Genomic DNA, 23,979 nt, shown 5'->3' with positions numbered 1-23,979 from the left:
CACTTTCTCATGTATGTTGCCTTCTGATTTTCATAGCACAGAGATTCCTGCAGTGTGCAAAAATGAACATACTGAGTGATGAAGGCAGTACTGAAACTGCTAAATGAAGATTGCATTAATTATCCCTGTCAATAATCAGCATCCATCTGCAAACAAATCCCTCTTCCAACAAAGGATACTGCAATATAATCCCACTGGGTTCATGGTCAAAAATGGTGTCCCCACCTCCACCAGCACTACCCTGTTTCCCCGAAAATAAGACAGGATCTTACATTAATGTTTGTTCTAAAAAATGCATTAGGGCTTATTTTCAGGGGATGTTTTATTTTATTTTTTCATGTACAACAATCTACATTCATTCAAATACAGCCATGCCATCTTCTGGTTGCTGCACAATGGTGGAGGGCGGGGTTTCACTTAACTGGGTCTTATTTTGGGGGGTAGGGCTTATATTATGAGCATCCTGAAAAATCCTACTAGGGCTTATTTTCAGGTTAGGGCTTATTTTCGGGGAAACAGGGTATCTTGTTGAGCTTTAGCTACCCTCTTTGCCAGATGGCTTGGGATCTCTGACCAAAGAAAGATGGTGGTGTCAGTTCAGGTCTTGCTAGCGTTTCCTTTGGGCTCCGGTAACCCCAGTTTTACTAGAAGATGTGGGCACTTTTAATCTGATTTCTTGGGTGAACGTGGGATCAAAGAAGCCGAGGGCAAGTGTCCTGCTAACACTAACGGGGCAGTTCTGCTACTGCTTTGGGCCTTCTTTCTGCTTATTGGCAGCTGGCTTGAGTGTTCTGTTTACTCCTTTTTTCCAGCACGTTTCATGGGTTTGCGTTGAGTGTGCATGTCTCAACAGTGGGCATTTAGCGCAGCGTGTCATTGCTATGGATTTATGCATTGATAATTTCCCTTCCTTCATGTGTCAAAGGTGGTGCTGATTGCTTTTGTCTCTGCTGTTCAGAGTCCTTGATGCTGGACACCCTTGAGGACTGGCTGAGATTCATTACCCAGGAAGCAAACTGACCCTGTGTGCTTATAGTAAAAATACTGTGGGTCACATACCTCTTCGTCTGGTGAGGCTTTTGCAGACAAAAAGCAACTGAGCAACTTAGTTCCAAGTCGGGCTGGTGCGTGGCATCAAAGGCCATTTTGCCAAGCTTGTGTAATCTCTGAGATGCAATGCATTAATGAGCCTCGGCGGTATAAATATCAGCTGTTACTGAGTAGCCTGCAAAGAGTGTGTCCGTACATAGTTTTTAAAATTATTTTTAAAAATCAAATTATCCTCAGCAAAAACCATTTGCTACAGATGCATTAGGTTTCTCACTTTTAAACAGGTCACATTTAGCAGCTAAATAATCTACCATCTCTTTGTTTATCCCACAAACTGTGGGAAGGGTGAGATTCTAACTCTTGGCTCCAACCCCAATCCACTCCCTGTGGATCAGCTTCCTGTGAAGCATCATGCCTTCAAAACAGCAGGCTTCTCTTGGCACCTGAACTATTGCATGAGCTGAAGTTTCTAAGCACAGGATTATGACATAAATGTACACTGTAGCGAAACAAAACATAACTATATAGCATAATTAGTAGAGTCTAAAAATAAAAGCAGACTTTGTAAATCAGTATACAGTGGTGCCCCGCTTGACGATTATCCTGCTTGACGACGAATCCGTTTTACGATGAGTTTTTTGCAATCACTATTGCGATCGCAAAACGATGATTCAAAGGGTGTTTTTTTTGGCTTAATGATGATCGGTTCCCTGCTTTGGGAACCGATTTTTTGCTTAACGATGGTTTTAAAACAGCTGATTGGCGGGTCGCAAAATGGCCACGCGCTGTGCAAAATGGCTCCCTGCTGTTTTTAGGACGGATTCCTCACTTTACAGGCACCGGAAAATGGCCGCCCTATGGAGGATCTTCGCTGGACGATGAGGTATTTCCCCCATTAGAACACATTAACTGGTTTTTAATGCATTCTAATGGGTTTTTAATTTCGCTTGACGACGATTTCGCTCTACAGCGATTTTGCTGGAACGGATTATCGTTGTCAAGCGGGGCACCATTGTATATCAAACGTGAATGAAAATGTTTCCAGCCTGTCCCTAACTTGCAACAGAAATTAGTGTATGTTCTATTTCTGGAAGGTCAGGGTACTGCTGCCACAACAGAGAAGGCCCTGATTGTCTCCAGATGTACATCTGATAAACGTGACTCGACTGGGAGAGCTTCTCTTGATGATATCTGCAGCCAGGTGGATCTATATGGGGGCAAATATTTGCTTTGGTATCCTGGTCCAGAGCTGCTTAGGGTTTGCGGGTTCATATCAAAACAGTAAACCTGGCCTGGGGAGCAAATCAACAACCAGTACAGATCTTTTAACTGTGGTTTAATATAACCTAGATGTGACTAGATGATGCGCTTCTCCCCCACTGCCTACATCCTCTGCCACCTCACAGGAGCAGGGTCTGGAGCCTGACATTGCTCAGAATCGTTAAAAGAGATGGCCCCAGATCTTCCTTGTTCAAACACTGGGCAATGGCCAGCGACCCTCCTCTCCCTTTACCCTCTCAGCAGGTTCTATCCAAGCCAGCAGCTCCTCCTCTAGTCTGTGGTTGTTTTTCCTGGCAGTTTCTACGGTTATAATTTGGTTCCAGAACTTTGATTCATTTTGTGCTACTGGTAATTTCCCCTGGCACCTTGGAGCCAAAGCCTGTGATAAAATTTCTGCCTGTTTTGCAAAAGAAGCTGATGACACCCGTGCCATAAAATGCAGCCAGTGTCTCAAGGTAGGAGTGAGTCCTGTTAACTGCCCTTTCAGTCCTCAAGAGTTTGGCACCTGCCCTCTGTATTGTACTCTTCCTGTGTGTGTATGTGTGTGTGTGTGTGTGTGTGTGTGTGTGTGCTTGTGGGCGCACGCACACACACACAGTGCTTCTGCATTCTGTGTGCGTTTTAACCCTGCTTGTCTGATGCAGTTTGAAATCCCGCTGGGATTTGGCCTTTTTCCCAACCCAGCCCCCTCCCAGAAATGGTCCTCTCCGGGTTTGGCACACAGTCCCCTCCGCTGATGTCGTGGGGTTGCCATCAGAGGCGGGGCCATTCCCATCCCGAGAGAGGGCCGCCACTAAGGTGAAAGTGTTCTCAGCCTAGTGACAAGCCAGCTTTAGGCTTAATTAAACAGTTTTTTTTCTCTCTCTCTCTCCCTCTCTCCCTCTGTCTTCCTCTCTTTCTCTCTCTCCCTCTTGCCTTTCCCTCTCTCTGTGTTTTATCATCCCTAATGAAGCAGTCTCCTCCATCGATCCTGCTGATTGCCAAGCCATTCCTTTTGTTTGCTGGCGCTGAGCCATGCAGCCGCGCTCTGACAGCTCAGCTCCTCTAATTAGCTCTGTTGTTCTTTTCCCCCATGTTTCTCCGCCTTGCAAGTTCACTCGAAGTTGCCGCAAACTTAATCCTTCCATTCCTGCCATAAATTCGCTGCCTTAAGCCGTCTTGATTGCAGAGGGAGAGTCAGCCTTGTGTGCAGCCCAGTCTCCGAGGCCTCTGGCATCTGACCTCTTTTCTTCCCATGGGGCAAGGGCATTCAGCCTCTCTAGGGACTCAGGCTGCATCCTTGCAGCCCCCAGTTGCTGCCATACTCATGCCAGTACCTCTGAGAGGGGATTTCAAACAGAAGAGGGTGATTCTATTATAACTCTGGCTTTTGGTGCTAGTTATGTTTTCTGCTGTGCAAACCAGACCTTCAGGAGGGCAATAACATGACTCTTTTTGGCCACAGCAGAGCCCCCTTTGCCAGTCCAGGGGCAATTTCTAGGTGAGAGTATGTAACATCTTGTTCAAAGCACCAAGAGACCACTGCACCTGAGAACAAAGCCACCCACTGGAATTGGCATTTCTTCATTATACAAAGTCTTGTGGTTGGCTTAAGCCAGTCTTGCTGTGGGCTCCTACATACAGTATGTCCTCCCTTGGGGCTTGTTTTCAGGTTCGTTTGCATGTTGAATCCTTGCTGCCGGATGGGAAACTGCAGAACCATTTACCCAAGCCCTGTGCTAAAACTGCCTCTGATATTCCTTTGAACTCTGGACCAGTGTGTCAGAAGTGTGATACCTCCATCCAAGTGCAGGGAATTTTGTGGGTGGACAGGAAGCCATGCTGCCCTCAGCTCCTCCTTGGTTTTAATCTGCCAGCGTACGTATTTTGAGGAAACAGAACGGAGACGAGCAGCTACTGAAAGCTGTTACATGTGGACATCACAGGCATAGCAAAAGGGGAAAAGGAGCATGCGGGCATGGTGGAGAGATGGGGGAGATTTTTTTGATTACAACTCCTCTTTCCCCTTAGATGTGGCATTTTTAAAATGAGATAAAGCGGGCACTGGGCTCTCTCTTTGTAACTACACAGGCAAGGTCTGCATCCTGTCCATGCCTTAGTGTGAATTTTTCTCCCTCTCCTTTTCTGTCTGTTTGTGACCTGCTGGCTGAAGTGTTGTTGTGCCTTGCACAATGGATGTTGCTTCTGATAACTTGGCTGGGAAACATGTTTTGATAGGTCAGCTAAGGACAAAAAAAAGACTGATACTTTGTCAAATTGGATTGAACAAAATGCACATCCCTGGCGGCGTGCTCCATGCTCCAAGGAAAAGCTTCCATATTTCTTTGGTGTTCTGTGTTTTCTCTTCTGTTCATTTTTTTTCAGTCTTTGAGGCAACTTCCTTAGATGTTATTACTGTGTTGATCCTTTTAAAAGAATGGTAAAACAAGAGACTGCAGGCCTAAGTATGTTAGCTAACAAGTAGATAGGTTTCATTAAATGAGTCTTTCAACGTAGAAGTCTTTAGGATTGTGGATGCAAATAGGTGAACCCAGTGAAGAGCAGCCAGTAGCAAGCTCTGGAATTCTTCATTTGTAATGCCTAAATATCTTTCTTCAGGGCTGGAGAAGTCCCTGGACATACGATGAGGAAAAATGTTGGATCCCCCTCTTCTGCACTGCTGGGTAATACGGGGCTGGTACTTTAAATATTTCAAAGGTGGCTCCCCACAATTGATTCTGGCCTTTAGGCATCTGAAATACATCCATCCAGCCAGCCCCGATTCCTACAGTCTGCAGGCTTTGCTGTGGGAGTTCATGCCCCGAGTCTCACAATCCCAACAAAGCCACCTGCTGCTGTTTCTTCCCCTGTGTCGTGCACATGGTAAACCAAGTGCCCCTTCCTTGACCTGTATCTTCCGCAGAACGATTCCAAAGGCAGATGTGCCGTTGTGCAGCGCTTACTTGAAAAAGAAAAGCTCCCCTCCACTTGTTTGTTTCCTGTATCTCTTCCACTGTCTCCAATGCTTCATAAAACTTGATTTAGCAAAAGGTGTAATTTGCAGGTGCGTTGGAATGGGATCCCCATCAAAGCTGGTGAAGTATTGATTTTTATAGGGGGCTGTTCACATTGTAGAGCTTGTTAAGAGAGCCGTTGAAATCTCTCTCCACTTCCTGTCAAATAGGTTCGGCCTCCCAGACCCCATGTGGCCAGGAGGCCCAAGAACAATGTAGCCACTGATGGCCGAAAGACCTCTGCCTCAAGTCCAGAACAGTGAGTATATATTTCTTGGAATTTCACTTTTGAAAAGTGGGTATGGGAAGAATTCTGTGTGCTGTTGAAAGAAAAGGGGAAGAAGAAAAAAGGGGGGGATATTTTGAAATTCCTTGCTCAGAGCTGGAACAATGTGATATATACTGTGATATATACCCCAACAGGAGAAAGACAGTGAGTTCTGAGAAATGCATATGATTTCTGCAGTGAGGCAACCACCTTCTCAGGTGTTTTACTTTTCTGAGGCCCTGGGGGGTTGGTGGGGGGTTGTTTTGGATTCTTCAGTAGAAAGCCTGCACCTGAACCAGGCAGGAATCTCCTTTGGTGGAACACCATCGCCCTCTTGTGGAAGAGAGTGAGGGGCCATTCCTGCAACTGTATTGTGCAATTCTTTGGAGGCGAATGAAAATCGCCGCATAAAATCACTGCACTTGTGGACTTTTAAAGACGCGTGCCTGCAAACATACATCATCTTCTCTCTGTAAACAACAAAGAATAAATTGGCTGCTGAAACAAATGAAGAAATTGATACTCTTGTGACGAAGTATAGGCAGCATTTTCTAGTGTGGTGCGATCTTGGACATCTTGTGTTCCCAAAAGAATGGAAGAAGTAAGTTTACTCCGTCCTTCTGGAGAGATATGAACAGGTATGGAGCAGCTCTGATTTTAAAATATAAAAATAAAACAGAAAATCAAGAAAAGTTACGTGTTAACCCACTTCCCCATTGTCACTTTTCAAAAAATGGGCTCCAAAAAGTGCCCTGTTTATCCTGGTATCGCATCCTGTAAAAGCTGGGATGAGATAATAGTTTTAGACTACAACTGTCTGAATATGCCAGCCAGTGTTTCTCAGTCTTGAGTGCCAAGTAGGTATTTGATCCTTTTGCATGTTCCAGGCTCTCCAAAGATTGGGAGCTGCCTCTTGGATACGCTTGTTCCTTTTCCCCTTATCCCCATGAAAAGCCCAAGGCTGCCACCAGCCTCCCTGAGAGGATTGTGCAGTGAACCGAACACCCCTCCGCAGGTCCCATTTTTAGGTGACTTAGAACCTCCCAGGGGCATCAACAGCGTCTGGTGCCCCTGTCTCTAGGAGAAAAAGCTCAGTCTGAGGCGAAAGGTCTCTTCCTGTGTAGCCTTATTTTTGGAGACCACTTGCTTGTCATTTAGTCACTTCCTCTAGGTAATGTCCGGAGCAGCACTTGAGCAATACTCTATCTCCCTCCCCCCTTTTCTTTCTTTCTTTCTCTTTTTAAGTTGATGTGCAACTCCTGATGAAACTTGAATGTTTTCTTTCCTGGGCGGTGAAGGAGCTTATCTTCTGACAGCAAGATTTTGGGTTTTGTTTTTTTAATTATGTGCCATGCAGGTCCTTCAGCTGCACCTGCTCCTGACTCTTTACATGTAGTTCATGTGATGTTCACTTCAGCTTCATATTCTGAATTTGATTTCTTCTCAGTTACTGCTTAGGCTGGGGTCTTTCTGACTTGTCACTGCTAGTTTCCAGTGGCTGAACCCCATATGTTGGAGGGCTCTGAGAGCAGATGTACAGCAAGCTCCTGTTCAAAGGCCCTCTTTCCTACCCTATAACAATGTATCTTCTGCTGTTTTGTGGGAGCTGGCATAAGAGGTTCAACCTCTCATTGGGATTTTGTGGGGTTGGGGTGGGGACTAGACATTTTATTTTCCACATACAGCTACATTCACTTGCTTAAGCCATCTCTAGAAGTTTCATGGTATACACCCTATCTCTGCCTCTTGCCTTTGGCCTCCATTGTATAAATAGGTATTGTCTGGATGAGCATGCCCTAGAAGGGTGGGCCTCCTGTTCCTGTGCAGCACTGTGCATCTAGGAATGGAGATCTAATTTTCCCAAAATGGCCTTTGCCCCTACTGATGCCACATCTGTGGGGGAGAACTCAAGAAATAGATGGAGGCTGCAGAATGCCAGCCTGTTCAGCCTTTTGTCCAAATCTGCCAAACCTCAAATTGGTAATAAAATCTGTAAGTAACTAATTCTTCCTGATTACTGAATTCCTATCATCTAATGCCCATCCGCATTGCTCAGACGCTTTTTTTATTTTACTTTTTTGTTTTGATTCTTTTTCCTATATCTGTCTTAAGTACATTTAGGTGTCAATTAAATTTGAAATATCTACATTTGTCAGCACTTGGGTTTTGGCCAGCGTGATGTGCTGCTGATTTGTCCAGGCATCCTGACACATGGGAGAGGGGGGTGGGAAGCCCCCGAAATGCAGATTGTCCTCATTAAAATCAAAGCGCCAACTCTCCTAATGGTAGGCAGAGCCGTGGAGCGCATCCTTGGCTTTATTGCGCTGTGTTTCTGACATGATATTTAAAAAGGAACAGCTACGACTGTCAGCACTGTCATATGCTGGCGCTAACCGGAGACATGTTAAACTAAACATTAGAAGACGATCAGCAAGCCATCTGCATGGGAACTCGGTGAAAAGATTAGGGAGGCAGGAGCCCGAGCAATCATGTAGAGACACCGAGGACTGGCGCTGTGACGGACAGGTCGCTTTTCCCTGCAAAGTCTCCACTGTCGCGCTTGCCTCATCGCTAGCTTGCTGCGACCGCCTTTCCCGAGACAGCTCTTTGTGTGTGAAATGCGAGCGAGTAGTGGGTGGCAGCCGGCAGGAGAGAGAAGCCGAATTGGGTTAATGAGGGAAGAGGCTCGCACTGGATTCAACAGCCTCAAGCTAATAAAAAATTTACAGTTGGACATTTTCAAGCGCTCGCCCCTTAATACTTTTAACCAAAATTGCATTTGGTGTTGAAATCTGAACAGGTTGTCAGCGATGTCTCACTTTGCCGCAAGAGGTGGTCATTTGGCAGCAATGGATTTTTTGGGGGTAGATCTTTATTGAAAGATCAATGGTTTTGGCTTTGGGGTGATCAGCTTTTGCTTCTGAATATACAGGTCTCTGAAAATGCCCTGGAAGTCTACCTGATACCTCAAGCAGGAAACTAGAAGCATCTAAACTAACAGTAGTGGGACAATGTTGTTTGTTCTGTTATCAAGTGACTGCCCGAGGAACACTAATGATTACTGCCGCAATTGCTTGAATATATTTTCTATCTAAAGAGAACCATAGAGCTCCGAAGGATTAAATCTGGTCCTGACTTACCTGTAGAGCCCATATTCAAGAAGAAATGAAAAGGCTATCTAAAACAATTTGTTTAGAAATTTGGCACTATTTTAGGTCTCTGTTTTAGCCCCTGCTTATCCAATGACTGTTTTTCTTGAATTCAGTTACAGTCAAACTTGAAGCAAAGATCTCAACAATCCACACTAAATCAGAAAATGATTTTCCCCAGAGCCTTGCTCAAAAACAGCTTACTTGCTCAAGAAAAAAAATGTGGGTCTGTTGATCCATTTCACATTCTTAGAATGCTCTGGTGTTGTACAGAAATTGATTCACCCATCATCTCATGTCATGTTTGGGTAGCCATGACTGAAAAATGTAGTATGCAAGGAAATTCCTGCAAAGTTCAGTTCAGTTTCTCTGCTTAAAAAAAAAAAAGGGGGGGGAGTCCTTGAGTTCCCTTTGATTTTGGAGACTTCTCAATCACATATTAAGCCATTTAGATGAATAAGAATATGATGTACTATAAAACAACTCAGTTCAACCTAGATGACTTACCCCGCAAAGGACCAAATCCATGGATGACAGTGGGGGAAGAGCTGCAACTGATAAGAGTCCATGTCGTGAACGCAAAAGACTCCAGGTTTGATTCTTAGCATCTTCAGGGTGGGGCTCAGGAAGGCAGCCAGTCAGAATAGGCAGCACTGTACTGGATGGACCCAGTTGCCTGACTCAGTATAAGATGCCTTCCTGTGTTGTTAGAGGAAGGGATGCAGCCCATGGAGTAGCAAAGCTCTGCATGCAGAAAGCCCCTCTTTCGATCCCCAGTATTTCTGAGGAGAGCTGGGAAACGCAGAAGCCCTGCAGTGCTATTGCTAATAAAAATGTAGATGAAAGCAAGCTAGACAGAGCAGTCACCTGACTCTGTATGTACCAAAGCAGCTTCTTATACGACTATGTTCTAATGGACATATAAGAAGCCAGTGTGGCAAAACTGTACAGTGGGGGGGGGGGAATCTTAAACCCCAGAATCTAATCTGAATGCAAACTGCACACATCTTCCTGGCAAACTGGAATCCATTGGACATTTTTTAAAACAGTCTAAATACTGAATAAATCAAAAAGTCGTATGAAGGATTAACAACGTGATTGTACTAGCTCTGATTTCTGCATTGTCCTATGATCCTTCACACAAAACATAGAGGCCTGAGTACTCTGGGGACTTACTATGTACAAGCCCTAAGAGAACTGGTGGGAATTAATGAGCAGCAGCAAAAGTGTGTATTTAGAAAAAAATTCTTCTGAACGTGTTTTGTCATCTGCCCTGTTGAAAACTACTTAAAAGTGATGCTTGATAGGGCTGACCGCAGGCTGCAGCCTTTGAAACAAATGCATGTATATGTCTGTGGGCTTGTGTGTGAGGAAGAGAGAGTGACTATCACAACCATTATGTACTCTATAGAAGCATCCAGGAATATGGATTGTAGTGTTTGTTTATGTGGAGGCAGAGCTCAGGGCATCCAGTAGACAAGGCAGGTGTATTTCCTTTTAAAATAAAAAATATTTTAGCAACATGTCACAGCTCTGAACAGATGATTCAACTTGTTTGCAAGGAGAGAACTTTTCAACCATCTTCTCCACCATTGTTTATGGGGCACCTGTGATCCAGTTCCTGCTTGCAGCCCCTCTGTTTTGGTTTTCTCATTGTCCATGAGATTGTGTAGAGGAGCCCCACTCTAGTGTGCGCCTGCATTTCTTATGCAGGCCTGTGCACACCTTTTTTTCACCCACCTCATAGAAAAGGCAGGGTGCCAGTAAGGGAGCTGCATTCAGGAGTGAGTGCTTTATGCTTTGCTCATCTCTTTTGATTTACCACATCCTCTGGAGTAGCAGTCATGCTCAACGGCTTTGTCAGATGGTGGACAGTTTCCTCTGTTGTGTTTGGGATGATTCGAGTTTCCTCAGAAGGGCTCCCGAACCCTGATAGAGCAGCTGCAAGCCAGGGAGTATTCATTTGAAAGTCAGGTGCCTGCCCTCAGCTGCAGGGCTCCTTCAGCTGCTGAGCGCATGTGTCTTAGAGGAGGGGGGGGTTTGATGCCAGATTTATGGCCCCTGCCATCTTAGGAACCGAAGCAGAAAGAAAAAGCACAGCCTTCACAGGTGGTCCTGGGTCTGCAGAAGTAGGTGCAATGCAGCATATTTTTGTTATGCCAAGTCCTCAGTCTTTGACCTGAAGTGCAGGAAGCACCTCAGGAGGTCCTGGAATGGGCCGTTTCTCATGCTCCAACTTCCTTCTTCTAGAAACGGTATCCTGGCTTTGCCTACGCCTAGGCCTGTCAGTTCATATATGCCAGTTTTTCTTCTGTTTTCTTTCCCTCTGCAGGTGCAGCTCAGTAACAACCTTTCTTTCTCCTTTCCCTGTCTCCTTCAGCTTGGTAAAGCCCACACGCCATTATACGGTCTTTCTCTCGGAGGACTCTTCCGGCGATGAGTTTCCTCAGGAAGATGACCCTGGCTCCGCCTTCTCTGACAGCTTCCTCTTCTCTACTCCCTTTGAATGGTCTATACCTTGACTCTTTGCCGCCCTAGCCAGCACTGCTCCCTTTCAATGCTTGGAGCACAAGCGCCCCGCTGACGTATTGGTCTTTCCCTTGCTTGGGTGTTTCTGTGGCATGTTTCTGTGTGTGCGCATGCCCCCTACATAGATCCATGCCAGGCTGTTTTACCCCCAACAGGGCAACAGTGGGGAGGGAAGCAGGCCTTTTTGTTGTTGTTGTTTCTCTCATGAGTCACTAGGTACAGCTGTCTTATCATTTGTACATTTCCATGTGAACTTGTGAGCTTGCAGGCAGTTCACTTACAGGTATCATTTATGTTTTCTGCTTCTCTGATTCCATTGCCCCTTTCTCATTTCTTGATTTGGGCAAACAACTGCACAAGGAACATCGAAAGCAGGCTAAACATTGCAACCTGATGACACAATATGATTGGGGCCTACCAGCAAGAGGGCTGGATCAGTGTTTGATGTCTCAAGGCCATATGTGGTCTTAGTTGTTGGAATGAAAATATGGTAGATGGAGATGGGACAAAGTGGAAGCATAAGAGGCAGAAACAGGTGGAGAAAAGTGCCCAGGAATTGAGTGGTGGGGTGCTAAGTGAGGAAATGTGTAAGAAAAAGAAGAAGCTACTGGATCTTTTTTGGGGGAGGGGGGAACGAGAAAATAAATTGGGTGGACGAAGGTAAGCAAGTTGGTGTTTAAAGAACGTGGCAGTCATGGGCCAGGCCAGCCAAAAAAAATTGCCCCAGCTGAATTTTCTAGGATCCAGCTTTCTTTTTAATACCCATGTGAATTCCTGCCACTGTCCAGAGCCTTCAGTCCCAGACCAAACAATTCCACATTGCATTCAGTGGTAATGAGGCAGCCATCATCACATCTGAGCAAACAGCACTACCTTGTCTAACAGGGAACAGAATAAGCCTTTGCTAATAAGTTTGCAGGGTGTAGTTTATCAAGGCAACGAAGAGAGACAGGGGCCCCTCGTATTGCTGCTGTTTCTTGGTGCTTCTCCAGTGTTTTCCTCAATCTCAAGCCTTGTTTAAAGGGCACGGTGAGACTAGCTGCCAGTCAAATGCCAATCACTGTGGAAATGCATGTCAGTTTGTGGTGTTAATTGGATGCGCATTGCACTGCCATTTCTCTCACATGCAGAGCCGACATGCAAATCACAAAGTGTTCAAGGCCCATTTGCCAGGGTACAGAAGAGCAATGCTGCTTAGCACTCATTTCTCAATAAGCCCTACAATAGATTCTCTCTCCCCCATAATGGACTGTGGTGTTGCTTGATAAGGTGACACCAGTTTAATCATTGGTACTTTCCTTGGGGAAGCACCAGGGGCGGCTTGCATTGAGTCAGCTGCAGCAAAGGGAATGGAGGTGTGTCTAGGGCCGCAGAGGCAGTGATCCTGCCTCGGCAAAGATGTGTGATGAACAGTCAGTTTCTTGTGTAAGCCAAGGGGGTCCAGCAACATTGTTCTTTGCATTGTGGGCTGGTTCCAAAGTTCTGCCAAATGCCTTGTTCAGGGGATTGGCATATTTGTGCTTAAGAAGCTTGTTTTCCAGGTCAGTTGAATCACTGATTCCCTCAGAGTCCAGGCCTGAGATGGTTTTGTGTGTAAGCAGCATCAAAGTGATTTCCATTGTCTAAGTAATGTTTTCAAAATCCTAATGTTTCTTCCCGTCTCCTCCTCTCTGTTGAAAGCACCAGTCACAAAAGATCCAGTAAGCAGAATGCCTTTCCCCACTGAACTTATCCTTGCACATTCCCCCAGCCCCACTGGTTTTGCTGTTGTAAGTGCATGTTTCATACCTTAAAGGGGTATAGCACCTGGTCCAGGGTGCCATCATGCCATATGTGCAGATCTCAGTCAGTTTGAAATTACTCTGGGCCAGCTTCACTGAAGTAGCAGAAGTTGGATGATGTCAGCATTCAACCTCTGGCTGGCACAGTTCTTCACGTTCTCTCATCGACCCACCATTTCGAAAGCCAGTGGTGGATGGAAGCAAGCCAGGCAATATGGCCTTGCTTTCAGGTCTTGTTGCATTTGAAAGCAAGAGCACAAACCCTGACTAGGAGACATTATTGGGCTTTTATCCCTTGGAAGTATCAGTTTTTCCTGCTGACCCCATCTTAATGTGAAGCATGTTTCTGCAATCTTCAGAGGTAATGCATCGCGGGTTAGTTAACAAGTATTTTCTTTTTTTCTTTTTTGCCAGGCCTCAGCCTTACCGTGCCCTGAAGGAGTCTGACAGTGCAGATGGAGAAGAAACCAGCCCTGAAAGGCTGAAAGACTCTGGCCACGCAAACCTGCCCAAGCCAGACATCCCTGCAGGAATCAGCCTCCTGGAAAGTATTTTCACAGGTCTGGATGTAGAGTCACAGCCCCAGACTCTCAGCCAAGCGAAGAGCTTGGAAGACTTAAGGATTCCCAAGGAGGATGCAGATCAGCAGTCTACCTTTGACTACCAGGTATGGGGCTTGGTTGAGTGCAGAAGGAGAAAGTCAGTGCGAGGAGGCAGGCAGAAAAACTTTCAGGGCTAACAAGGACCAGAGAAAAGAATGTGTGGACTCATAAGACAGGTGGTGCCCATAAGCTGGGCGCTTGCTGGTGCGATGTGGATGAGCAGACCAGTGAGAGGAGCAGAACATATAGGGGTTTGGCGACTCAGCAAGAAAGTTTCTCGTAAGTAGGGCGAGGTGGAAGAGAGCCCAAGGAAGACTTTGTGTGCATGGTCTTTGAGGGTGGCTGGTTTCACTGAGACATGGGGAAGCTTTGTTCATAGAGAGCCTTGTGCCAGGAGGGTCTGGGGGGGGGGTGAGTATGAAATGAAAGGGCTCAGGAAAACTCACTGATATGCTGGGTGTTTTCTGGCAGAGAATGGATCCTTGCTTTTCTGAAAAAAACTGGGCTTCTCCAGGGATGAAGCTTTCCCATCCCTACAAGCAGTTGTGGGGCTTGGGCCACGACGACATGGCTATTCCCTCCAAGTACTCCCAAAGCTCCCCGGAGAGGCCGTTTGCTACTCTTGGGAATGTGCCCCCAGTCCCACTGAGGCCCCGGAGCAGAGATAGCATCCTGGACATCACTGAAAAGGACGCTGGCAGCACCCTTTCCCCTCAAGGGAGCATTACCATCCCACGGCCGCAGGGCCGGAAGACGCCAGAACTGGGCATTGTCCCACCGCCACCTGCGCCCAGATCTTCCAAGCAACAGGCACTACCTGAAGTGGCGGCCCCTCTTTCTGGACACAGCACCCTGGCCTCAGAGATCATGCCAGAGACTTTTGGAACCAGAAACGTCTCTCTTGACCCTGAATTCAGACAACCTGCTGCTGGCTTTGCTGCTCCCCACCCCCAGGCTTTGACCGGCACCAGCAGTGCGACGGAAATGCTACAGCCCGTCAGAGTCTCCGTGGAGGGGGCCAACAGTGACAGTGACTTCCTCCTTGCTCTCCTAGATCCATTGAAAGGTGGGAGTTGTCAGGATACTAGTTTCCAGCCAAGTACCCAAAGCCTGTTGGGCTCCGTGTCTCCTAACCCTGCAACTGGCTTTCCCTCAACAGCAAGTGACCTCCTGCCACCGACTTCAGCATCGTTTGGTCGGCCACTGGGATATTCTCCAGCTGTGACACCGTTTGCACCGGCTTCTCTCAACCCATTTGTGCAGGCAGTGCCAGCGCCTCTGCCATTATCCCTGGTTAGGCCCCCTGGTAGCCCCTTTGTACCCTCCCTGGGCCACGCTTACAGTTCCAGCTTCATCACGTCAAATTCCACTTTCTACCAACCCCAGAGGCCTCCCCCAAATCCTCTGACGCTCTCCATGCCCAACCTCTTTGCCCAGTCTCCAGCAGTGACACCCCCTTCTCAAACCCCTTCCCAAAGCAACGTCCCACAACCAGCACAGTTTTGCGGCCCTTCTAAAATTCGGACAGTGCCCCTTGTTCATTCCACCTCCAAAACGGAGGCCAAACCGAAGCTGGTTGCAAGGCCCAGTGATCTGCCACTGGTTCCCCCCAAGGCCAAAGTTGCAGAGGCAGTATTGCAGGCTTCCAAATCTCAGGCTAAGCCTCAGCCAAAAGACCCCTTTGAAGACTTGTTAAATAAGACCAAGCAAGAAATTTCAGTTACGCCAGGTAAAGTAGAACAGCTGAGGAGGCAGTGGGAAACATTTGAGTGACTTGCCTTGTGGGCAGCAATCTTAAATTCTTTTCTGGGTTGCCTCTTGAGCCAGTACAATATCACAGTATTCCGTTGGAATGGCAGGGTTAGCCAGTGAGAAGCTAGTGCTTGGTCACCAGCTCCAGTGCTGCTGCTGTTGGCAGGATGTCCTGGCTAGACACTGTTATGCCACCCGGGTGCCCCAGTGTAGCCCTCACTGGTCCCTCCCCCTTAGGTGTCCATCATGCCTGAACACTACCTAAAAGGTGGTCTAAGGGAGTACGGGAGATCAGACAATCACCCACTCTTCCAAATTTCCCAAAGGTAACTACTGAATTGAAGAATATCCCATTGATCCCCGCATCTTTTTTTGCCCAACCTTTTATACCTGCAGACATGACCTGCTTCCACCCCAACCCGCTCCAAGCTGAAGTTTCACTTCCTCAACAATGTGATCAGTATTGAATTTAAAGCTTCTCTTGTGTTTTCATGGGCTGCAAATTATGTTTGCTTTCACACGTAAATGCCTCACGCAAGCTAAATCACTCACTGGGCTTTTGGAATGCCTCTTTCTGTTAGCCGCTTCTCTGTCCTGCAGGCACAATGTTGATCTGACTGGACTTGCAACACTTTGGCCCTCCAAACTCTGCATGCTGTGGGGAAGCCTTCCTAGCTGTGGAACCCCTTCCATATCCCAGGCTCAATATTGACATCTGAGCACCACACATAGTTTGCTAGGGTAGGACCAAGCGTCCCTTCATATCCATCAGAGAATCGGAATCACCAGCAGTGGGCCTTTTTAGAGTGAGGCTTCCAAATGCCCTTCTCGTGGTTCCCTCAACTCTTCTGTAACTGTGTTAATGCCATTACATATAAAAATCTATAGATAGATATATAAAAGTGTTACTAGGTGGCAATCATGCAACTAGGTGTAATAGTACCGTATTTTAATACCAAAAAGAGAGACGACCAAGTTATAAAGCACCATTCCCCAGCCCTGGTGTCCTCTGGGTATGCTGAAGTATAGCCCCCACAACCCCTAGATGGGGATGATGGGTGTACTAACAGTAATATTATCCAGATGGCACCATATTGGGAAAGGCTAGTATAAGGGGTTCCTAATCATGGTGAGATGAATTGAAGCCTGCCTGGCAGAACAGCGGAGCCTAGAAAATGGCCACATGTGTGGATTATCAAAGGTATTTTTAAGTCTTAAGTGATGGCTTTTGTTATTACTTTTACTTAAAAGAGAGCCCAAGAGATCTGTTGAGGCTCCACTGGGGAATGGGGAGGAGAGCTGAAAGGAGTCATATCATGGGCATGAAAGCCACAAAGGATTCAAGGGCCCATTGGCGCCTTTGCCTCTGGCCTCTTAGAGATCGGCAGCCTATTTTTTTCTTTGACACTTAATTTGGTGTGTTTTTTTGGGGGGGGGTTAGATTTTTGTTTTTAAATTACTGTTGGGCAGTAATTAGGCATGTCCTCCGCCTGCAAACGCAAGGAGTTACCTTGCACATCCACGAAAAATCATTCCTCTTTGCCAGCTCCTTTTCTCTCCAGTGTATTTTGTTTCCGTGACCACCTTAAAAGTTTTTTTCTTCCTGCTGCTGAAGTATTACTTAGGCTTCTGTCTTCATGCTCAAGCCTGTACAATGCAAGAACCTACCTGATTCCTCCGGATCCCGAGGGTCAGAGGTCACCTCTTGGCATTGTGTTTGTGTTATCATCCTTCCGTCAACTACTGTTGCTTTTACAAGGCATTCTCTCTGTTTTGTATTCTCTCTTTTTTGCTGGGAAAAAAAGATGTTTTTGATATTGCCTAGTTCTGAATAGTAAAATATTTAAAGTCCACCAAATGGATGAGTGTTGGCTTGCTTTACACAGAGTTGGGTTGCCTACAGGGGATGGTGGCTGCCTTCAGGGCCTGCATATGGGCGCTTGAAGGCATCTGGATGGCCACTGCTAGATAAAGAACGCTCATCAAGAGGGCCTTTTCGTCTGGTCCAGTATGTTATATTTGTAAGACTGCATCCACCACCACCCTACTTCATCCTAGATCTGCTCAAGCAGTTGTGGACCGGCAGCTGTGCCCATTAGTTGTTTCGTGTGGAATAAAAATCCTACTTCAGATTTCATTTGCACAGAACACTGTAGATCTACCGTATTTTTCGCTCCATAAGACGCACCTTTCCATAAGACGCACCAATTTTTAGGAGAAGAAAACAGGAAAATATAATCTGTTTTCTTCACTCCATAAGACGCACAGACTTTCCACCCTCCTGTTTTGTGGGGGGGAAAGTGCGTCTTATGGTGCGAAAAATACGGTAATTTTGTTATAGATTAAAACTGACTTTTCTTTTATAAGACCAACAGCTTAGTTGACCAAGAAGTTGGGACTAAGCAGTTGGATGTGGATGCAGGAAAGGACTTCTTTCAGGCAAGTCCCACACCTACCTAAGTCTTCCATTACACTGTCTGTAGAATTATATCTTGTGATCAGTCAGAATTCAATCTGTTTCTCCTCCTTCTGTGAAGTGACTGGACAACCATGTTGGAACTCTTGAGCTGGCAGGTGTGCGCAAAGGCACCTTCTGAAGCACTGCTCTCCAAGACCTGAGAAACATGTAAACTCATGCCTGTTAGTTGTACTACCATTTCAGAGTTCCTGCTTAGTACTGTATGTTCCTAGTACAATGGAAAATGGAGGGCAACCTTCATTTATTTTGCACTCAAAGCTGGATGCTTTATCTCATGCAGTGGTAACTGGAGTTGTATATCTCTTGCTTCAGTCTCCTAAGGGCTGCAATAGTAAAGGAAGCTAGTTTTAAGGCACTGCAGGTGCATAAGCATTGGAGAACATCCTAGCAGATACATTATTCTAAAGAAGCAAATGGAGCTGGCAGTTGAGACCATTCCAGTGTATAAAAACCTTGAGCCATGCTAGAAAGAAGACTGATAACTGAATCAGTTATGTGAGACTGTAGAGGTCTGGCTCTGACCATCCTTAACAGAGTCTGTCCTCCAGGGAACAGCACATGTTGGTTTTTATGTGTTATCTACAACAGAATCCTTTCAAACACTGGCTGAAATCCAGCACCATAACTTACACTACATAAGGCTGATGATGTCATCAGGTGTGGTGGCTTTTCAGAAATTAGAATTTTACGATCCCTCCCCAGAGCCTGAAGAGTCTTAGATTCCCCTGTGATCCCTTTCATTGTGAAGGAGACGTTGGGAGCCACTCAGAAGACTTTATTTTCCAAAAATTGCTGCTAGTAAAATCATTCTGCTGGCAATGATTTTCAGTAGCCTTTTCTGTCCTGTAGCTCCCAACAGCTTGCTGACTATGAAAGGGGTTCCATGGGAGTCTCAGAACCTTGCAGGGAGAAATAAGAAATGTTTTATTTCTGAAAAATTGTAGTGCCTGATGACATCATCAGCCTTACTACATGAACAGGATTTCAGCCACTGTTTTTCAAAACTACTGGTAAAATCAAGCATCTGAACTAGTTATTTACAGTAGTAGCAAAACTAGCAGGCCCAACTCGCTTAGCATAGTTGGTAAGAGCAGCATTGATAGAGGAGAGAACACTTGGGGCATGTAAACATTCAAGATAATTCACAATAGGATTGTGCTGAGTCACATTAGAAACAAGGAAATGATTCTTCACAACTTTCTCAATCTGTCAGAAATACTTACTTTCAAGCCAACCTCCTGGTGATGAGGTATTGTTTGTTCCTCCTCTAGTCTGTGGCATGAAGCATCTCTACATATGATCTCAGGATGTACTGGAAAGATAGATGGAAGCTGTCCCTGTAATGTGCTAACTGAAGTCAGAATGCTTAGGTGCTTATCTGCCAAGAGGACGAAATCGGATTTTTTAAAAAATTATATTGCCGATCTAACCACTGGTAGAGCTGCTGTGATATCACAGCACATTCATAAAGATTAATTACTGAAAGAGAAACTGTTGGCAATAAAATGCTTGAAAATAGTGCAAACTGTTTATGCTTTGAGCGGTGGGGATAGTCTTTGCTGTCAGCCCTTCCACATCAATTACCAAAAGTCACACCCTCGGATAGGCTAGGGAGCTGGTGTTAGTCTTGGGTGGGTTTCCAGCGCTTCCTCAGACTTCATACTGCGCTCTTCCTTCCTTTTTAACTGTGAATGAATGCCTGCGTGGAGCAATGTAATTTGTACACAGTGATGCAAATTTTTATTACAACATTCACCAGTCTTTTTTTTAAAAGCATTTCATAGTCTGTAGCAAATTATTTTTGTGAAAAAATATACCCAAAATCAAATATCAAAAGTATGTTAAAATTCACAGTGGAAAACAAAAATACATCCATAAGTTAAACAGCAGGATGGCTAAAAACACAGATTGACATCCATGGCAGGAGTGTGTCTTTATGGTGCTAGGAACGTGGAGGACACCTAGTAGACTACTTCCAGATCACTTGGGAGTAGGCTATGTATGTGGAGACTGGCTCACTAACCCGTTCTGGTGCAATGAAATGGGACTCCTTTGCTGAGCTGAGTAGTCTAGGCTTGTTGCCACATAGAAACAGTGGTGAGAGGCTGATTCATTTGGGGTGGTGGAATGTGTCTCCTTCAATCTGTGTTGATACTAGTTATATTCCCTCCAGTGGTACAGGCCCCTACTCCTTCAGTACGGGAAGAAGGTCTCCCTGATCATCTCACAGCAAGTGGTCTTGATTATCACCAAGTGGGCTACACTCCCTGTTGGCTCCAGAATTGGGGGCTGCCCTGGAGCTCTTTGTTTTGGCCTTCAAGAGGCAGTGGATTCCTCCTTAGCCCATTAACTCACTTCTCTCGTTGAGGCCTCTGACTTTTGAGGAGGGTGAACAAGACGACCCTGGTTCTCAGCTGATGGGCCTAGGGATCTTGCTCTGTACTCAAGGCCTGACTATCATTATAGTTGAGGTGTGGTGAAGTTTTTTTCCCCTCTTCGTCCTTTGAGGCAGAGGTTATGTTTTTCTCCCATAGCATCCAGCTAGACATTTATCATAGGCATCTATTTTAAATTTTCCTTGCAGTGATCTCTGTCAAGGCACCTGCTTAGTTTGCATCTACTCTTATGTTTTATACCTCCTTAAAGACACCTATACCAAAGCTCGTTGAGAATACCGGGTTTGCACCTTTTCTTGTTGTGCTGCAGTTGTAGGGAATGAATGATTCCGTTAATGTGACAAAGAATATTGGGATCCTGCTGTTACTGCTGGACTTAGAAACCCTTTTTTGGCTTTGTCCTGTCTCTGGCTTCATCCTGTCAGTGTCTAGCTGATTTCTGTCTAACTGGATCGTGCTGGGGGCTTCAGGCCTGGTTGTAAGCATTCAGTTGGAGAGGAAGCCATGTGGCCTTTCCAAAGTGGTGTGAGAGGTGGGCTCACTCTGCAGAGCAAGTGGTACACAGGTCCTGCCTCTTCTCACAGAATCGATTCCCTTTTGCATTTCCAAAATATTGAAGACAGCCTGCCCATGACTGTTTTTTTCTGAGCAGGAATAGCAAGCAGAAAAGAAGCCTGGTCTTTTCTTCCTGCAAATGTCTGTGGGAATTCACACATCTCCTGATCAAACAGGGCTTTGGCTTTTGGAACAATAATATTTTACTAGAATATTACTTATTGCCATTAGTTTCAATAGCACTGAAATGCTAATTGTTCTAGGCTCCAGTTGGCCACGCGCATGCAGGTGGTACATGGCGCAAGACGTGAAATCTGTTCTCAACAAAAGGTGAGTGCTCTTTCTGGACAGGGGGCACCATTGCCCTCCCATTGCTTCTGTGGCCTGACCTTGGCTGTACCAAGAAGAAACCATGTGCCCAGAGCTTGTGCTGGTGCACATAAATGATAAAATACTGTTGTCAGTTACCTTCTCCCTTTGGGACTGATTACTCCAATCCAGCCAGGCTGCCTCATTTTGCTACCATGGGGTATACTGAGCTGGCATATAGCTCTCAGAAAGTCCCTGTGAATGCCTCATGTTACAAAGGGCACCCTTCTCTTCCATGACAGAAAGAACTGAGAATGTTCGTGGGTCAGGGTCTCCTCAGTCTGTCCCCCTCCTTCTATATAAGGATTCTCTGCCCTTTGCCCCATGCGTGTCTGTCCATGCCATCCTTGTTTTCCGTGGAGAAGTTTTGGTCCTGAATGACCCTAACAGCTTGAGGAACCAGAAGCTCTGGAATAAATGTAAAACAAAACAAAGCAGGAAGAACTTCACTTTGCATAGACAACTTGAAACCTCCCTTGTGAATGAGGACTTTGTAAAACAGCCCACAACATGATCCTGAGGAGAGTTTTGGTCAGGATCTCTTATTCTGTGTGCAAAAAAAAGGTAGCTGTCAGTAGAGGGAAACCAGGAAGAAGCCAAATGGTCTTCTTGTTCACGGTTAAACAGTTAATACTGTCTCAGGTAACTTGTTTACAAGGCACTTTAGGCCACGGTGCTGTGGTTCATCCTTGGCAGTTGATTGCAATCAAGTGGGTCACCCAAGCAGGTAACATGTGACCCTCCCTCCCCCCTTGCCGCCGCTGGTGGGAGGGGAGGATTACAAATGTTCTGTTCAGTTGTAAGTAGAAAAGCCAGGAAGACTGTTCATCTGTGGGTTTTGAAGCTGTGTTAATTGGGTCACACACAAAAGTGCTTACTCCAGTCTTTGTTATTCAGCTCTTTTCTATCTCCCAGCCACCGTCTGACTAACGGCTGCTGCACAGTTTGTTCCGAGTTCCCAGTCCTGGCTGGTGCTCAGTCTCTGGCTGTAAACAGATGAGCAGTACAGGCCACTGAACACGTATCTGCGCAGACTGACAGCAGAACCTCCGATTCCGGAATGCTCTTTTGTGTCCCTGCATTGCTGGCTTGCCATTCACCAAATGCGTGTTGTCACAGGCTATCCATTGTGTTGCTGGCTTTTCTGCTACGTCACTGGCGTGCTGGTCGCGCTGCAGACAAAATTGCCTCCGGAGAGCACAGCAGAGAAACAGCGTGAGGCTTTGCCCTTTGGATTTCCAACCGCAGCTGCTTTTTCTTCAACTGGCATTCAGATCAGCCGCTCCAGAGGTGGCAACTTAATGACATTCCACATCTCCACTCGTGCGCCATCTTTCTCCTGGCGGCTTGGGCTGTATGTTCCTTGAGTTGCCCTCCTCTTCTTCATGGCAACAACCGAGGCAGCAAAGATGGCAATAAGCACAATGGCGCCAACAGCTCCTACCGCTCCCACCAGCGTGGAACTGCTGACTTGGGCCCAAGCTGGGCGCTGTGGTGGAACAAGATGTTATTGACCTCCTGCTATAGTATTCCAGACAACTAGAAAGCGTACAGTCCCTGTGTGGTTTTGTCCATAGCTTGGCAATCTGCAAGTGAAGTACCCCCACAGGCAGGAAGCCAGCTGAAGGGTTTACAGAGCACCACTTGGTGTTGATATCGGACGCACAGCGGCTGTTCGCAAGAGTACCTACCAGCCAGGCATAGCTGTCCCTTTTCAGTCCATCTCTAGCCTCTGCCGTTGCCCAGGTTTGCCACCTCAAGGAGCTATGACTCTGCCTCTTGACATTTAGGTCCCCCACAATTTAATTCTCATTGAGAACTGAGCAACTGAACTGAGCCCTCTAAACAAATGGCATTAATAGAACACCAAACACAGACTGCTTTAAAAAAACAACAACAACAAGAGTTTGTGCAAACTTATTCAGTGGATATCAAAAGACCCTCATCGTCTGCACCGTATCTACAGGGGAGGCAGGATCAGCAGTGCTGTTGCTGTTGAAGGCTGGATGATGCCGACGGTCTCAGGAAAGCTCCAAAGGCAACCTGGCAGAGGCGGCCGGATGTTCTGCCTGTTAGAGCAGCGTTTCCACAGACCTCCAAGGGCAGGGCCTCTTGCTCTGTAACCTCGGGCTGTGAGGATGAATCTACAAGGGTGCCTAACTAACTGCTGCCTCTGGAGAGGAACCAAGAAAGATGGGATGAGGAATGGCAGCTGCTGCTTCTGTGGGGCAGCCACTCCCAACACCTTCACAATTCCCACTGCCCTATTCATCCTTTAAGGAGTTTGGTGAGATGAGTGAGCAGCACACCGCATGGGACAAGCCCAGCATATCAGTGCAGGCTTTGCAAAGGCACCTCTTTATTTCTCTTGCTTGAGTGGTGCCTATATTAAACGCTCTTCCGGCGGCACCTTTAATACACTGTCCATCTCCAGGCGGGCGCCTGCCACCTCTTGTTGGCTCGGGCTGTAGGTCCCCTCTGACTGACGCCTCTTCCGGGCCGTGAGAATCATAAGAACGAGGATAATAATGAGTAGCAGCAAGCAACCGCAGGCTACCGGCACCACTACTTCAATAAATGGGAACGGGAAGAAAGCACTTGGAGTCCCTCTCTGCAAGAGAAATTAATGGAAAAACAATGAGTCCGGAGAGGAGAGCTGCTGGGCAGCTCAGTTATACTTGAGAGAGGATGTGTAGTAAGGGCGACATGCTGCCCCCTGTTAAATGTTTAAAGCAGGCAAAGGATGAAGAGCAAAGTGCAGTTGTCTTGACACGA

General features: G+C 46.3%; 2 protein-coding genes across 9 annotated transcripts in view; one reads left to right on the top strand and one right to left on the bottom strand.

Annotated features, from left to right (window-relative positions):
• DENND1A (DENN domain containing 1A) overlaps nt 1-17,263 on the top strand; it is a 215,392-nt gene extending 198,129 nt beyond the window's left edge. For 3 of the 6 annotated variants that reach the window (XM_020793327.3, XM_020793325.3, XM_078382671.1), the window contains 4 exons: nt 5,495-5,583; nt 11,122-11,250; nt 13,466-13,718; nt 14,125-17,263. In XM_020793327.3, the coding sequence (XP_020648986.3) occupies nt 5,495-5,583; nt 11,122-11,250; nt 13,466-13,718; nt 14,125-15,426 (1,773 nt within the window). In that variant the 3' untranslated portion in view covers nt 15,427-17,263. Of the gene's footprint in view, nt 1-5,494; nt 5,584-11,121; nt 11,251-13,465; nt 13,719-14,124 lie in introns of those variants that run through there. The other 3 variants (XM_020793329.3, XM_020793328.3, XR_012082234.2) reach the window with 2 other exon arrangements.
• A 2,335-nt stretch (nt 17,264-19,598) lies between these two features.
• The window catches only part of CRB2 (crumbs cell polarity complex component 2), a 79,040-nt gene continuing 74,659 nt past the window's right edge, over nt 19,599-23,979 (bottom strand). For 2 of the 3 annotated variants that reach the window (XM_078382669.1, XM_072984985.2), the window contains one exon: nt 19,599-23,815. In XM_078382669.1, the coding sequence (XP_078238795.1) occupies nt 23,588-23,815 (228 nt within the window). In that variant the 3' untranslated portion in view covers nt 19,599-23,587. The remainder of the gene's footprint in view (nt 23,816-23,979) is intronic. The other variant, XM_072984986.2, reaches the window with a different exon arrangement.

Source organism: Pogona vitticeps, chromosome ZW-PAR (genome assembly GCF_051106095.1).
Source record: "Pogona vitticeps strain Pit_001003342236 chromosome ZW-PAR, PviZW2.1, whole genome shotgun sequence".
In the NCBI taxonomy this organism is placed as follows: domain Eukaryota; kingdom Metazoa; phylum Chordata; class Lepidosauria; order Squamata; family Agamidae; genus Pogona; species Pogona vitticeps.
This window is presented reverse-complemented; position numbering and strand designations above follow the sequence as displayed.